This window comes from Hordeum vulgare, chromosome 5H (assembly GCF_904849725.1).
Source record: "Hordeum vulgare subsp. vulgare chromosome 5H, MorexV3_pseudomolecules_assembly, whole genome shotgun sequence".
Lineage (NCBI taxonomy): Eukaryota > Viridiplantae > Streptophyta > Magnoliopsida > Poales > Poaceae > Hordeum > Hordeum vulgare.
The window spans coordinates 551089242-551103026 of NC_058522.1; the positions used below are offsets into that span (position 1 = coordinate 551089242).

Consider the following 13785-nt stretch of genomic DNA (forward strand, 5'->3'; position numbering starts at 1 on the left):
CGCCGTCCCCCTCTCTCCCCCGTCCATGGCCGATGCCCAGCCGAATTCCGACGGCCCGACCGTCGACCCGCCCGGAATGGTCAAAAAGAAGAAGGCCAAGGCACCAAGGAAGCCGCGGGCGGAGTGCACGCCGGAGGAGATCGTCAAGTTGGACGCGGAATCGGCGAAGAGGAGAAACCAGAGGGCGGTCATGAAAGACAACGCCGCCACGCGCAAGTTCGCTGCCGAGCGTGGTACGATGGAGGCCGCGCGGCGCAAGGCCGAGGTCGAGGAGAAGGAGGTCATCATCAACAAAGCGCACGTCCTCCTCATGCTTGGCATTTGTCGTCCGGTCGGTTTCTCTGCGGCGGCCATCGGCCCGGCGAGCACAGGCTTGTCGGTCGCCCGGTCTCCGCACTGCCAGTCGCGGACCACTGGTTGACTGTGTTGTCGGCGAACAAAACTATTTATTTTGGAGGCTGGCTGTGTTGCCAGTCGCTGGCTTTGTTGACGACGAGGACGTGTAGGCCGCTGGCTGTGTTGTCGGCATGAACTAGGACCGTTGGCGTGAACTAGGCCGCTGGTATTTGAAAAGTTGTTTTTTTTAAGGCGGACAAGTTGAGGCCAAATGATGCGGTCGTGTGCTGGACGCACGACCACCGCATCGCAGAACAGGCCCGAATATGACTCCATCGTCTTACCTAAACGGACAGAATCCGGACAAAATGGACGTATGTTTGGAATCGCACGGTAAAGTTGGCCTAAAAAAAAAGACACAAAGCTGCCGATCTACCCGTAGACGATGACCAGTCAGCTTATCTTTTCTTACGCCTTTCGCCTTTTGTTTTTCTCTCTTGAATAACATAAGCTCTCCCTGATGCTGCTGATCCTATAATAAGTAACTCTTTTTTCCTCTGAGTCCTACTGTCTTTTCCCCTAAAAAAAAATACATACTCCTGCTCTGCCAGTGCCAATCACCCTCCGTCCTCCCTCCTGGACTCCTGGCTCCCTCCTAGTTAAACCACCTCCGTTCTGTCCCGGTCCACCTCCTCTGCAGCTGCAGCTGCAACTGCAATTGCAAGCTCCTCCACGCTGGCCATGGCGTCCACGGCTCCTCCGCGGGAGGACCTCATCACGGAGGACGACGAGCAGCGGCCGCCCCTCACGCGGCCCCTTCTCCACCGCAGCGCCACCAACAACATCTCCCAGGTGGCCATGGTCGGCTCCAAGGCCTGCCCCATCGAGAGCCTCGACTACGAGTAAGCAGTCAACCCCAACCTCCCGCTGTGTTCATCACCCTCTCTACTGGACTAGACCACCTCTTCATGCTTCCATGTCGGAGTTCTCCATTGATATATCCAGCTAGTCGCCTCCTGAGCTCGTGGCCTGTCATTCTGGCTCTCATCCCCTTCCGTTGATTTGGTTCAATTGCGTGCGCGGCTTGTCTTCAAGAACCGGCCCAGCATCTATCTACCTTGGATCTCTTCATCGGATGGATCCAATCGTGCTCTCAACAACCTCTCTTGTTTTGTGCCCCCAGTTGTTGGATTGACATGTGTGATGTTCTGTGTCCTGTGTGGTTCCTCTTGTCTTATCATCAAGAATCTAGCGCGCCTCTCTCCTTTTGTTTTCCTCCGTTGGGGTTGGGTCACGGTCCATAGCCCATACTCTTTGCTCCACCTGGCATTTTCGTCTACCTGCCAAGCTTCCTGCTGAACATAAATGGCGTTGCAGGATCATCGAGAACGACCTGTTCGACCAGAACTGGAGGACGAGGGCCAAGGCGGACCAGGTGCGGTACGTGGTGCTCAAATGGACCTTCTGCTTCGCCATCGGCGTCATCACCGGCGTCGTCGGCTTCCTCATCAACCTCGCCGTCGAGAACGTCGCCGGATTCAAGCACGCCGCCGTCTCCTCCCTCATGGAGTCCAGCAGGTATAAATAAATGTAATAATAGTTCTTGTGTGTTTTTGCAGAGCATGTTCTTCTTCTGTATGCATGTTTGTTTGTCTGCCTGTCTCTACTGTGGGCAATAATATTCCATTCAGGTTCGATCACCATGTGTCTGTCTGACGGACTGACGGACTGACTCTCCGAGATCTCGCTTGCTCTGCAGCTACTGGACGGCCTTCTGGGTGTTCGCCGGCGCGAACCTGGCGCTGCTGCTGCTCGCGACGGCGATCACGGCATCGGTGTCGCCGGCGGCCGGCGGGTCGGGGATCCCGGAGGTGAAGGCCTACCTCAACGGCGTGGACGCCCCCAACATCTTCTCGCTCAGGACCCTCGCTGTCAAGGTGCGTGGTCCACAGACCCTCGACACCCTCATCCATCTCTTCAATTCGTCCACGGGACGAGCGCATGATCCGTCCACACACCCACGTCCGCTGCCTCCTCCTCAATGATCCACCTCTGCACTGGACCGGGTTTATCCAAAAAAACAAAATAAAAGGAGACATCATCAATTCCAAATCCCGCACCATCAGAAGAATGATCGTGCAGGTTCCCACCATTGTTTATGATCCATGTGGCCAAAAATAATTACTGCTCCTTCCTTGTCGTCAAAGGACGCTATCAATTAGTGGTAGTACTAGCATTATATATTCTTTAATTTTCGTTCGGATCTGGTCATCCGTTTACTCTACACCGACGTGGCTTGTCTCATTGGGTTATTGGGTGTGTAGAGTATAGAAATATAGAAATCGATCAATTATTAGGGCTGGAATCGCCACATCTTTATCTATCTCACTGAAAGTGACAGGGAAGAGGACAGACATGGTTTGCTTGGTTTGGGATCGAGTCATCCGTCCGCCCGACCACCTCATGAGACGTTTCAGTTCAAATGTTAGGATGATTTTTTATTATCGGTTTGCCAACTTTCGCACATCACTTAAATAATCAACACAAAGTATTAAAAATATTGTATGAATTTTCATGAAAATCAAGCGGCATATGAGTAAGATGTGATTTGATTAAGTCTTATCAAGATGAGACCTACTCCCTCTGTTCCTAAATATTTGTTGTTGGGGAGAACTAGACTAATTCTCTCCAACAACAAATATTGTGGTACAGAGGAAGTAGTTCTTTTCTCGGTTTATTAATAAGTTGTTTACCCTTTAGTTTTTCTATAGGCCGGATTTTTGATTCATTAAGGCTTATGAACAAGTTATTGAATAACTAATTAAAAGCCTCAACAATTTTTTATAACAACTTATTTTTTAAGCCGTGAAGAGGCAACTTATTTTTATAGCCGTTCAAAATAACTGACCCTAAGAGCATTCTAACCCTTCTCATATAATCAAATATTTCCATAGAAAAGGTTAAAGAATTAACCCCAACTAGACCCACATACTGCAAGATGGTGCACCCTGGTCCCATGTAATACACACAACTCTCCGACGGTCCAAGGGCCCAAATCACGGCGGAGGTAGCGGCAATCATCACCACACCTGAGGTTGTCGTCGCCACTGGCGCTGACCCAAGCTCCTCTTCAAAGAGTAGTTGAAGGAGGAGGGAGCACCCGTTAGTCACTCGTCCGCTTCGACCCCTAAATTGAACATTGTAGTACAAAATGTATGATTATTATATTATACAGCACACATAATTGATTTTCATTACCCAAACAACGTCGAGGCGCGAGAGCGCCGATCATACCGATCCAAGAACGAGTTGGAGGTGGGGAACACTCGGAAGAGTCATACCCGATAGGGGGGGAGGCGACGGGTCAATGTATGGGTGGGCTACCGGTCTAGAGAGGAAGAATGATTGGAGAGGGGGTATTGAAGAAGGGCAGGGCAATGACAGCACGACGGAGACGACGAGGAGGCGTGAGTGGGAATCCAGCCACACGTCACATCAATAGATCGTTCGGGCAGTGTTGAATTAAGATGAAGGAAAAAAAACTGGTCGAAGGAAGGCGAACTATTAAATGTTGGATGGAAATCCAAATGGGAACAAATTAATCAACCAATCATTCTTCACGTGACTGACATATACTTCTGCCGTTCATAAATATTTGTTTAGGATGTTTTAATATAAGCTACACACTGACTAATAATTAAACACACATTGAAACCTATCTATATACTTCAGATTAGATAAAAAGTTAGAATATCTTATACTCTCTCCGTCAGGTATTACTTGTCATAGGAATGGATGATTTCTAGACATATTTTAGTTCTAGATACATTTATTTCTTTTTATTTTGATGACAAGTAATTCCAGACGGAGGAGTATTTGTAAGCGACGGGAGTAGTTGGTCCCATAATGTTTTTTTAATGAGTCCCATATGTAATGTTCAAAAAGAAGAAGAAATACTCATCCTAACCGATTCTAAATAATGAAAAAAAATGCCAATTTGTGTTTGACACACTGAATTGGAGCGTATAGTGAATCCAAAAAATTTCATTACTTTTCTGCTGTAGAACAACAATACTCACATGACAAAATTATGAAAACAACACTGCTTCTTAGGGCCGCAAGGTCAGGGTTCCCCGTTGTGAGCGCGACATCAAGATTCAGTTGGTTCAGATCTATCCCAATGTTCAACGTGACCAGTGATGGTGCCAGACTTGTGTAGTCAATTTAAAGTTATATAGACAAATATGTCAATTTACATTAATTGTTGCCAAGATTTATACATGTATGTGTTGATTTTACAAAAACGGTGGGTAGTCAATTGACCACCCAGCTAATATGTGGCTTCGCCACTTACGGTGATGACTAGATGCTGGTCCTTGGGGGTATATGCATAAAACTTTTCGGTTCTGGTTGACAAGAGCAAGCCGCCACTGATAGGGGAGCGGCGACAACAGCGCATACACGTCTCGTTCTAGTGGCGGTTGCGATTGTTCGGTGGTTTAGACACTCTGATGTAATTTTGAGGTGATTTGTATTTCTGATGAATTTTTATAACATATTTATTGATTTTGAGAATAATAATACGGAGTAATAGATAATAACACCATGCTCTTCTGGCAAAAAAGAAAGAAAAAAACACTGCTCCCGCAGCATTACATTTTTATGAATTTTACTCTTACGTTTTTTTTTGGTTGGAACTGAAGTCCCATCGACCCGTGCGTGCAGGTCATCGGCAACATAGCCGCCGTGTCATCGTCGCTGCACGTCGGCAAGGCCGGGCCGATGGTGCACACGGGCGCGTGCATAGCCGCCATCTTCGGCCAGGGCGGGTCGCGCAGGTACGGCCTCACCTGGCGCTGGCTACGCTACTTCAAGAACGACCGCGACCGCCGCGACCTCGTCACCATCGGCGCCGGCGCCGGTGTCAGCGCCGCGTTCCGCGCACCAGTCGGCGGCGTCCTCTTCGCCCTCGAGTCCCTCTCCTCGTGGTACGTACTCCAAAGAGACGTCGAATTAGTTAACCATCTTCGAGCTACGTACTGAAGAATGAAATGAAATGAAATGGGGAATTTGAATGAATGAATGAAGGTGGCGGAGCGCGCTGATCTGGCGTTCCTTCTTCACGACGGCGGTGGTGGCGGTGGTGCTGCGGCTGTTCGTGGAGCTGTGCGGGACGGGGCGGTGCGGGATGTTCGGCAAGGGCGGGCTCATCATGTACGACGTGAGCACCCTCTTCGAGGACCTCATGACGTACCACCTCAAGGACATCCCCATCGTCGTCCTCATCGGCGTCATCGGCGCCGTCCTCGGCGCCTTCTACAACTTCCTCATGATTCAGGTCCTCCGCGTCTACAGCGTCATCAACGAGCGAGGCCGCGCGCACAAGCTGCTGCTGGCGGCGGCCGTCTCCGTCCTGACGTCGTGCTGTGTGTTCGGCCTGCCGTGGTTCGCGCCGTGCCGGCCGTGCCCCGCGGAGCCCAATGCCACCTGCGGCTCCCTCAACAAGTTCCGGCGGTTCCACTGCCCGCCGGACCACTACAACGACCTGGCCAGCCTCATGCTCAACATCAACGACGACGCCATCCGCAACCTCTACGCCACCGGCACCAACGACGTCTACCACCCGGGCTCCATGCTCGCCTTCTTCCTCGCCTCCTACGTGCTCGGCGTGCTCAGCTACGGCGTGGTGGCGCCGTCGGGGCTCTTCGTCCCCATCATCCTCACCGGCGCCACGTACGGCCGCCTGGTGGCCATGCTGCTGGGCAGACATTCCAACCTCGACCACGGCCTGGTGGCCATCCTCGGCTCGGCGTCCTTCCTCGGCGGCACGCTCCGGATGACGGTGTCCGTGTGCGTCATCATCGTGGAGCTCACCAACAACCTGCTCCTCCTGCCGCTTGTCATGCTCGTCCTGCTCATCTCCAAGACCGTCGCCGACTCCTTCAACGCCAGCATCTACGACCTCATCGTGCGCCTCAAGGGCCTGCCCTACCTCGACGGCCACGCCGAGCCCTACATGCGGCAGCTCAGCGTGGGCGACGTGGTGGTCGGCCCGCTGCGGAGCTTCAACGGCGTGGAGAAGGTCGGCCACATCATGCACGTGCTCCGGACCACGGGACACCACGCGTTCCCGGTCATCGACGAGCCGCCGTTCGCGACGGCGCCCGTGCTCTACGGCCTGGTGCTCAGGGCGCACCTCCTCGTGCTCCTCAGGAAGCGGGAGTTCCTCCCCGCGCAGGAGCGGTACCCCAAGGAGTACAACATCGCGGCGAGGTTCGAGGCGCAGGACTTCGACAAGCGCGGCTCTGGCAAGCAGGACACGGTGGACGGCGTGGAGCTGTCGCCGGAGGAGATGGAGATGTACATCGACCTGCACCCCTTCACCAACGCGTCGCCATACACCGTGGTGGAGACCATGTCGCTGGCCAAGGCCCTCGTCCTCTTCCGCGAGGTCGGACTGCGCCACCTCCTCGTCGTGCCCAAGGCATGCGACGTAAGTACTCCAACATTTGCTCAGGCAGGCAGCCATGGAATTTGCCCATTGTGTTGTCAGAGTAACTGATCTTCTACAAACTGCATGCATGCAGAGGTCGCCGGTGGTCGGGATCCTGACGAGGCACGACTTCATGCCGGAGCACATCCTGGGGCTGCACCCCGTGCTGCTCGGAGGCCGGTGGAAGCGGCTCCGGTGGCACAAGGCCGCCGTCGGCAAGTACTTCCGCGACCTCATCGTGCGGCTCGCCAACTGCGGCTGAAGCATAAAAACAAACGTAAATATTACTACCCGCATTCTGCTGGCAGAATGTTTGGGGTGAGGATCAATTTTTGCGCACCTGTGAAGAAATAATTCCAAAAACACTGTTTTCTTTTTCTCATCTTATTATTATCTTGATTCGTTACTTGTATATTTGCTCCCGAAAACAGAGTGGTGGTCAGTGTATATCCGTTCGATTTGCCACGTCTTACACCGCAGTTCTTTGTGTACATTATTAACGACAGGAAGATGTCCTTTCCGGAACTTAATTATTGTGGAACACGTGACTTGTCGTGTGTAACGTGTCAGCTCATGGGCCATTTTCAGATCTAGTTCTAAGACTGGAAAAATCTATTTTAAACTCCGAACTCATAGAGGTTTGGCGATATGAATCTCAAAATCAAAATCCCTGTCGATTGTATCCTGAACTATGTAATTTTAGTCTAAATTAAACTTGAGATTGTTTATCAAATCGAGATTGCAAAAGACGGTTGAGATTGTTTTTTCCGGACAACCGGACAGAGTTGGTTGGCTACGTGCGGGGAAAAGTATACGCCCGTCTAGTTCGCTGATTACTTCGAGCGCAGCAACCTAATTCGTTGGTTCTTTTCTTTTCTTTTTTTTTGTTTTCTATTTCTATTTTATATTTTATATTTTTTTATGTGTGTTTGTCTTCATTTTTAAAAAATGACCGTGTTTTAAAAAAACTGTTTGTCTATTTCAAAAAACGTTCAAGTTTTTCAACATAATTTCGTAATTTGAAAAAACTTTCATATTTCTGAAAAATATCCGCGCTTTCAGAACAACGTTTCCAATTCTTCAGAACAATTCGTGCTTTCTGAAAAATGTCCGCGCTTTCAAAACAACGTGTCCAAATTTTCAACAATGTTTTCGTCTTCCTGTTTCTTTTGTTTCACGAGAATGTGTCCAATTTTTCAGAAAAATGTTTGCGCTTTCAAAACTACATGTCCAAATTTTTGACATTTTTTAATTTAAAAAATGTCCGTATTTCGGAAAAGTTTAGAAATTGTCAAAAATGTTCTTGCGTTCAAAATATTCGTGTTCCTGCAATTCAAAACTGTTTTTAAATGTTCTGCATATTTAAGGAATTCTTCGTATTTTTGAAAAATGTTCTTGTTTTCATTTTGTTCCTTTTTAAAATGTTTGCTTTTACCAATAATGATTTGAATTTAAGTTTTCTTGCTATGTTATATAGGTAATCCCAGGAGGTCCTCGGTTTGACTACTCACATTGAATTTTTTTGAACTGTTGTTTAAGTTTTGCCGCTATCGTATATTACTTCTAGGATTGTGCTGCAATTGTGACACAATAATTTATCGGTCACAGTGGCTATTGTAACGCGTTTTCCTCTATGAAGTCATAGGTTCGAGTCAGAGCGGTGTCACCCTTATTTCGCTTTGTTAATCTTGCGATCTTGACACAACAAATGAACCGGTCCAGGTGTGTGAAACACATGCATATGGAAAAATTAAGCGGGACCGTCCAGCGGGGAGCACGGTGTGGGCCTGTTGGAATATTTTTTGAACAAAAAAAAAATAAAACGGGCCGGTCCATATGCTGAATCCCAGTTGACACGATGCAAGAGTTCGATTTAGACCAGAATTAAAGGGTACAATCGACCGGAATTTTGACTTGGGGTTCATTTCGCTCGACCAATACAAGTTCTAGGTTTAAATTAGACTTTTTCCTCTAAAATGAAAGTCCTTGTTCTTGTTGTGTCAAGTTGGAATTGGAGATGTTGACACGAGTGTGTTCTTTCCAAAGATGTTGTTGCAGAATAATTATGGTGATGTTGCTGCGTTGGGGATGCCCTAAACTTGCATCTGTGTAGAACATATCGTGTCAGGTGGAGATGATGACGTTTGGATGTTCGTTCAGTGACTTGCTAAAGTGATTGTAATATGAATCAACATTATTTTCTTCTTTCCTTTTACCCTAGTCTTTTCTTCGTTTTTTGAGAAATACAAACCAAGTCGATCTATGCAAGCTTAATGAGTAGAGCATTTTACACCAAGCTCCCTCGAGGCCTTAATTTTGACAAATTCAAAATTCAACCTTTTCAGTTTAAGAAGGTTCTTAAAAAGTTAGACATGTATACATAAGGATGTAATGTGTATGTGTGTAAAATTCAGGATGGGATATATTGAATTGCGAGATGCACAAAACCCCCCGAAATTAAGGATTTTGAGAATGAACAAAACATATGCTAAAACGCCACATATTTAACTTTTTTTATCCGGCTCTCAATTCAACGTATTTTGATCTCACACATGTACATTATGTCGCTATAGATATATGTTTATTTTTCTAAAAAAATATTGAAACTCAAAAGTTCCATTAATTTTGAACGTTTTAAATTCAGCCTTCATTAGAGCATCTACAACCGGACCTGTGCATCCTCATCAAACCTCTAAAACGCACTCTCGGTCATTGTTCGGTTAATTTTTTTTGACCCAATCGAACCCTTCACTTTCTTCCTAAACGTTCGGACTAACCGGCACCCACATACCATTTCAAATCTGAGGATGATATGAGCGCTCGCGAACGCGTCCGAACACGCCCGGTCAGTACGTCACGTAGGACGCGACCACCTTTTCTTTTTTCTTATTTTTTTTTTCTTTTTCTATCTTCTTTTTTACTAATCACGTACAAATAATCGGACATATATAAAAAAATAAGAAATGTGGCTGCGAGAACAAAAATGATAATAAGGATATAAAACAAACATAAAGGTTAGGCGCGTACATAGACGTTTAAGAAGTTATATACGTTTAAGAAGTTATATAAGTCCGGTGTAAAAGCTCTTCGGAGGTGCTAGGTGGAATAGTGGGGGAGGAGAAGTTCTGGAAAAGAAAGAAGCCTGGGATAGCAATGACGCGCAGCCCGCACGGGATCAGATTGCATTAATTTTTATCGTAGCCTACGCCCGAGATCAGATTGTATTAATTTTTATCGTAGCGTGTGCTTTATTACAGTACCGTATTTATTTATGATATTATCATCTTCTCTCTTCTTTAATTTGGTGACACATCAACGATTTTTTATACTCCGTCATGATTTAGAAAGCGTGAATGTAATTTTTTTAAAACCTAGGTGGTTATTGATTGACTGTGAAATGAGTTAAAAATTAGCATTCACACTAGGCATGTATGTAAAAATAGTAGTACAACGGAGTACTACCTCCGTCTAAGTGTCTAGGGCATGCGCGTAGTTCTAGGTTATCAATTTAACTAACTAAATATATATTATATGTGATAAAAATTACATATTCAGAAACTACATTTCCACATGAATCTAATGTATATTATTTACTACATATAATATATATTTGGCTTGTTAAATTGACAACCAAGAATTACGCGCATGCCCTATACACTTGGACGAAGACAGTACTAATTCGCTGCTAGGAGTAAATGCAATGCGTCTTAAACCTTATCTACTCCCTCCGTCACTCTGGAACCAAGGTAGTCATCGATTGGTTGTGAGATGTAGCAGGTGTAGATGCTAATGCGTCTAATCAACTAAAAAAAATACTACTCCCTCCGTCACGGTTTAGAAGGCACGCTTGAAAAATCTCTAGGACCAAGGTAGTCATCGATTGGTTGTGAGATGTAGCTGCAAATGCGCCTAATCAACTGAGAAAATACTAGTACTAATGTGTGAGCAGCAAATTGGGAGGGCGCATGCATGAGTAGTACTAGTACTAATTAATATGAGTAATTGCTTTCGCGCCTTAAATCTTGTCTATTTTGAAAACGCACGCAAGTTTAACTGTGCCTTCTAAACCGTGACGGAGGGAGTAATACTAATGTGTGAGCAGCAAATTGAGAGGACGCATGCATGAGTAGTACTAGTACTAATTAATAAAAGTAATTGTTTTCACGCGTTAAACCTTGTCTATTTTAAAAACGCACGCAAGTTTAACTGTTTTCTTCTAACCCGTGAAGGAGGGAGTATTTTGAAAAAGCACGTAAATTTAACCGTGATGGAGGTTGCAATTCCAAGTACTCCCTCCATCACAGTTTATAAGGTGTTTACGTGTACCTAGGTCGTCAATTTAATTTATATAAAATATATTATTTAACATAAAAATTATATCATTAAAAAAAACATCTAAAGTTTCTAATGATATATTTTTTGTAATATATGCATCTTATTAAGTTGATCAAATTAACTACCTTAATACACGTGCATGACTTATAAACTGAAACGGATGGAGGGAGTATGATATTACCCGAAGCTTAATAATAAATGTCAAATGAGCAGCGATAAAAGAGGTGTTGGTCGATAGCCTTTCTCTTTCTGCCAAATTCCAATCTGATTATTCTAGCCTTCTAGGCGTCATCATCACTTGCTAGAAATAAACGTCATCCACCAATAACCAATAGAGAGAGAAAACGTGTCTGAAATCATGATATCCCATAGGCATGAGCTACTCTGACTCACTCGCTCCATCGATCACTCCTTGTCAACGGCAACCACTCCCCCGTCTTCTTCCTCCGGCTGCTTCTCCTGGCCTCCGCTGCTGGCCTTGACCTCCCTGGCCTTCTCCAGCGCCGCCACGAGCCCCCTGAGGCACGAGTCCGCGTCGTCGTCCGCGCTCTTGGGCGTCAGGTTCTCGGCCACGTCCGCCGGCGTCATGTCCACCTCACGCAGCAGCGCGCCCACGGCCCCGAACAGCTCGTGCTCCTCCACTCCCAGGTAGGCCTTGGCGAGGAACTCGAACGCCGGCGCGCGGCAGTAGGACATCTCGATGTGCTTGTCCATCCGGCCCCTCCGGATGAGCGCCGGGTCCAGCTTCTCCAGGTGGTTGGTGGTGAACACGATCACCCGCTCGCCGCCGCACGCCGACCACAGCCCGTCGATGAAGTTGAGCAGGCCCGACAGCGTCACCTTGCTGGTCGCGTCGGTCGCGCCCTTCTTGTCTCCCTTGCCCTTGTCGTCGTCCTCGGGGGCGGCGTCCTTCTTCTTGGCGTTGCGCGCGCCGGTGAGGTCGAGGGAGCAGTCGATGTCCTCGATGACGATGATGGATTTGCTGGTGGTGCCGATGAAGAGCTTGCGGAGGTCCGTGTTGGAGTGCACCGAGGTGAGCTCGATGTCGTACACGTCGTAGTCCAGGTGGTTGGCCATGGCGGCGATCATTGCCGACTTGCCCGTCCCCGGCGGGCCGTGCAGCAGGTACCCGCGCTTCCACGCCTTGCCGACGCGCTCGTACCACTGCTTGCCGGCCTTGAAGGCGTCGAGGTCGTCCATGACCTCCTTCTTCGCGGCCGGGTCCATGGCGAGCGTGGCGAACGTCTTGGGGTGCTCGAACGGCACGTGCGTCCAGGCGGAGCGCGTGTAGCCACCGTCGGTGAACTGGTGCGTGGAGATGTTGGTGAAGAGCTTGCGGCGGCGGTTCTGGACCATGACGGCGCGGCCCTGGCGGCGGACGCGCGGGAGGTAGGCGTTGAGGACCTGGTCGCGGTGGCGGTCGAGGAAGAAGAGCCGGTAGAAGCGCCGGTTCTCCTCGTCCCCGCCTCCTCCGCCGAATCCGCCGCCCCAGCGCCGGTCCTGCTGCGGCGGCGGCCGGGAGTACGCCCACCAGAACACGGCGCCGCCGCCCTCCTCGGGTAAGAGCGCGTCGGCGACCTCCTCGCCGTCGACCATGCTGAGCACGAGGCGGTCGGCGTCGCGGGCGCCCTCGGCGCGGAGGTGGCGCGCGCTGCGGGAGGTGGACGCGGCGAGGTACGCCTTGACCTCCTCGTAGGCCTCGGCGCGGCGCATCCTCCCGCCGTCGTACTCGGCGATGGTGACGGAGAGGTAGGGGTCGACGAGGGCGGCGAGGCGGCGCGCGTGGCGGCCGAGGTGGCGCTTGAAGAAGTGCTGCAGCTGGAGGTGCTGCAGGTTCTGCCACACCACCGTCCACAGCACCGCGATGAGGCTCAGCACCACGCCGGAGTTGAGCCCGCCCCACACCCCCGACGACCCATCCATCCCTCGCATCGATCTCCGGCGGAGTAGCCTGGCCTCGAAGTGTTCTTCTCTTCTCTGTTCTCTCGGCGCCCGGACTGGAGAGAAATGGAAGCAAGCGTCTGGTGGTGATCGAGCCGAAGCCGAGACCTCGACCCTACTTATGGTGGACTGGTCTGGACTCACGATGGGTTTCTTGGCGGCGAAGGTGATCGGTCCGGCGGTCGACACGGCGATTTGTCTTGTTGCATGGATCGGGTGTTGGCTTGGCTTACCCGTGAAGGAGCCGGAGCGTGGTGCCGTCAAATGATCGGCGTCGCTGTCGTATGACGAGGCGGCGTCCTACTACTACGTGGGCATGGCGGTGCGCGGCCGATGGGTCGATCGATTGGCCACGAGGAGTGCGGGTGGGGTCGGCGGCCAGCCATAGGCCGCCGAAAGATTCCGGACGCGTAGCGACGTCTTTGCTACGATAGGCAAAAAATGGTAGACATATAAAGAGTTACATAAGGTTAATAATTTTTTTTCTTTTTAACTAATCACTTTTCGTGATTTTTAAGAGGATGGAACTCTCATTTCCTTTAATCTTCAATCAAAATTCATTTTTTTTATAAAACTCATGTAAACTTATATATGTGTACCGGTACGGGTAGGTCGTCTGGTCTCGTCTTCCTCAAGTGCGGTCGGGCCGCCATGGCGCGACGGAAGCTGGCTGGATGGAT

The 13785-nt window shown here is 49.1% G+C and overlaps 2 protein-coding genes across 2 annotated transcripts; one reads left to right on the top strand and one right to left on the bottom strand.

Moving 5' to 3' along the window:
• The first annotated feature begins 918 nt into the window (after positions 1-918).
• LOC123452796 (putative chloride channel-like protein CLC-g) lies at positions 919-7359 on the top strand. The gene is made up of 6 exons (XM_045129513.1): positions 919-1238; positions 1714-1914; positions 2096-2273; positions 5062-5324; positions 5425-6829; positions 6924-7359. Exons 1-6 carry the CDS (start codon positions 1078-1080, stop codon positions 7089-7091), a joined length of 2376 nt encoding a protein of 791 aa, XP_044985448.1. The 5' UTR covers positions 919-1077; the 3' UTR covers positions 7092-7359.
• Positions 7360-11410: 4051 nt separating this feature from the next.
• On the bottom strand, positions 11411-13471 carry LOC123452797 (AAA-ATPase At3g28510-like). Its single transcript, XM_045129514.1, has one exon. The coding sequence runs from the start codon at positions 13094-13096 to the stop codon at positions 11570-11572; it is 1527 nt and encodes a 508-aa protein (XP_044985449.1). The 5' UTR covers positions 13097-13471; the 3' UTR covers positions 11411-11569.
• Between the last annotated feature and the right edge of the window lie 314 nt (positions 13472-13785).

What these genes read in the sequence shown, in the direction of transcription:
- LOC123452796 (XM_045129513.1), top strand. Translation starts at nt 1,078, where the DNA reads ATGGCGTCCACGGCTCCTCCGCGGGAGGACCTCATCACGGAGGACGAC. An exon ending in ATCGAGAGCCTCGACTACGA is followed by an intron (nt 1,239 to 1,713) that starts GTAAGCAGTCAA and finishes ATGGCGTTGCAG; the next exon opens with GATCATCGAGAACGACCTGT. An exon ending in TCGTGCCCAAGGCATGCGAC is followed by an intron (nt 6,830 to 6,923) that starts GTAAGTACTCCA and finishes GCATGCATGCAG; the next exon opens with AGGTCGCCGGTGGTCGGGAT.
- LOC123452797 (XM_045129514.1), bottom strand. Translation starts at nt 13,096, where the DNA reads ATGCGAGGGATGGATGGGTCGTCGGGGGTGTGGGGCGGGCTCAACTCC.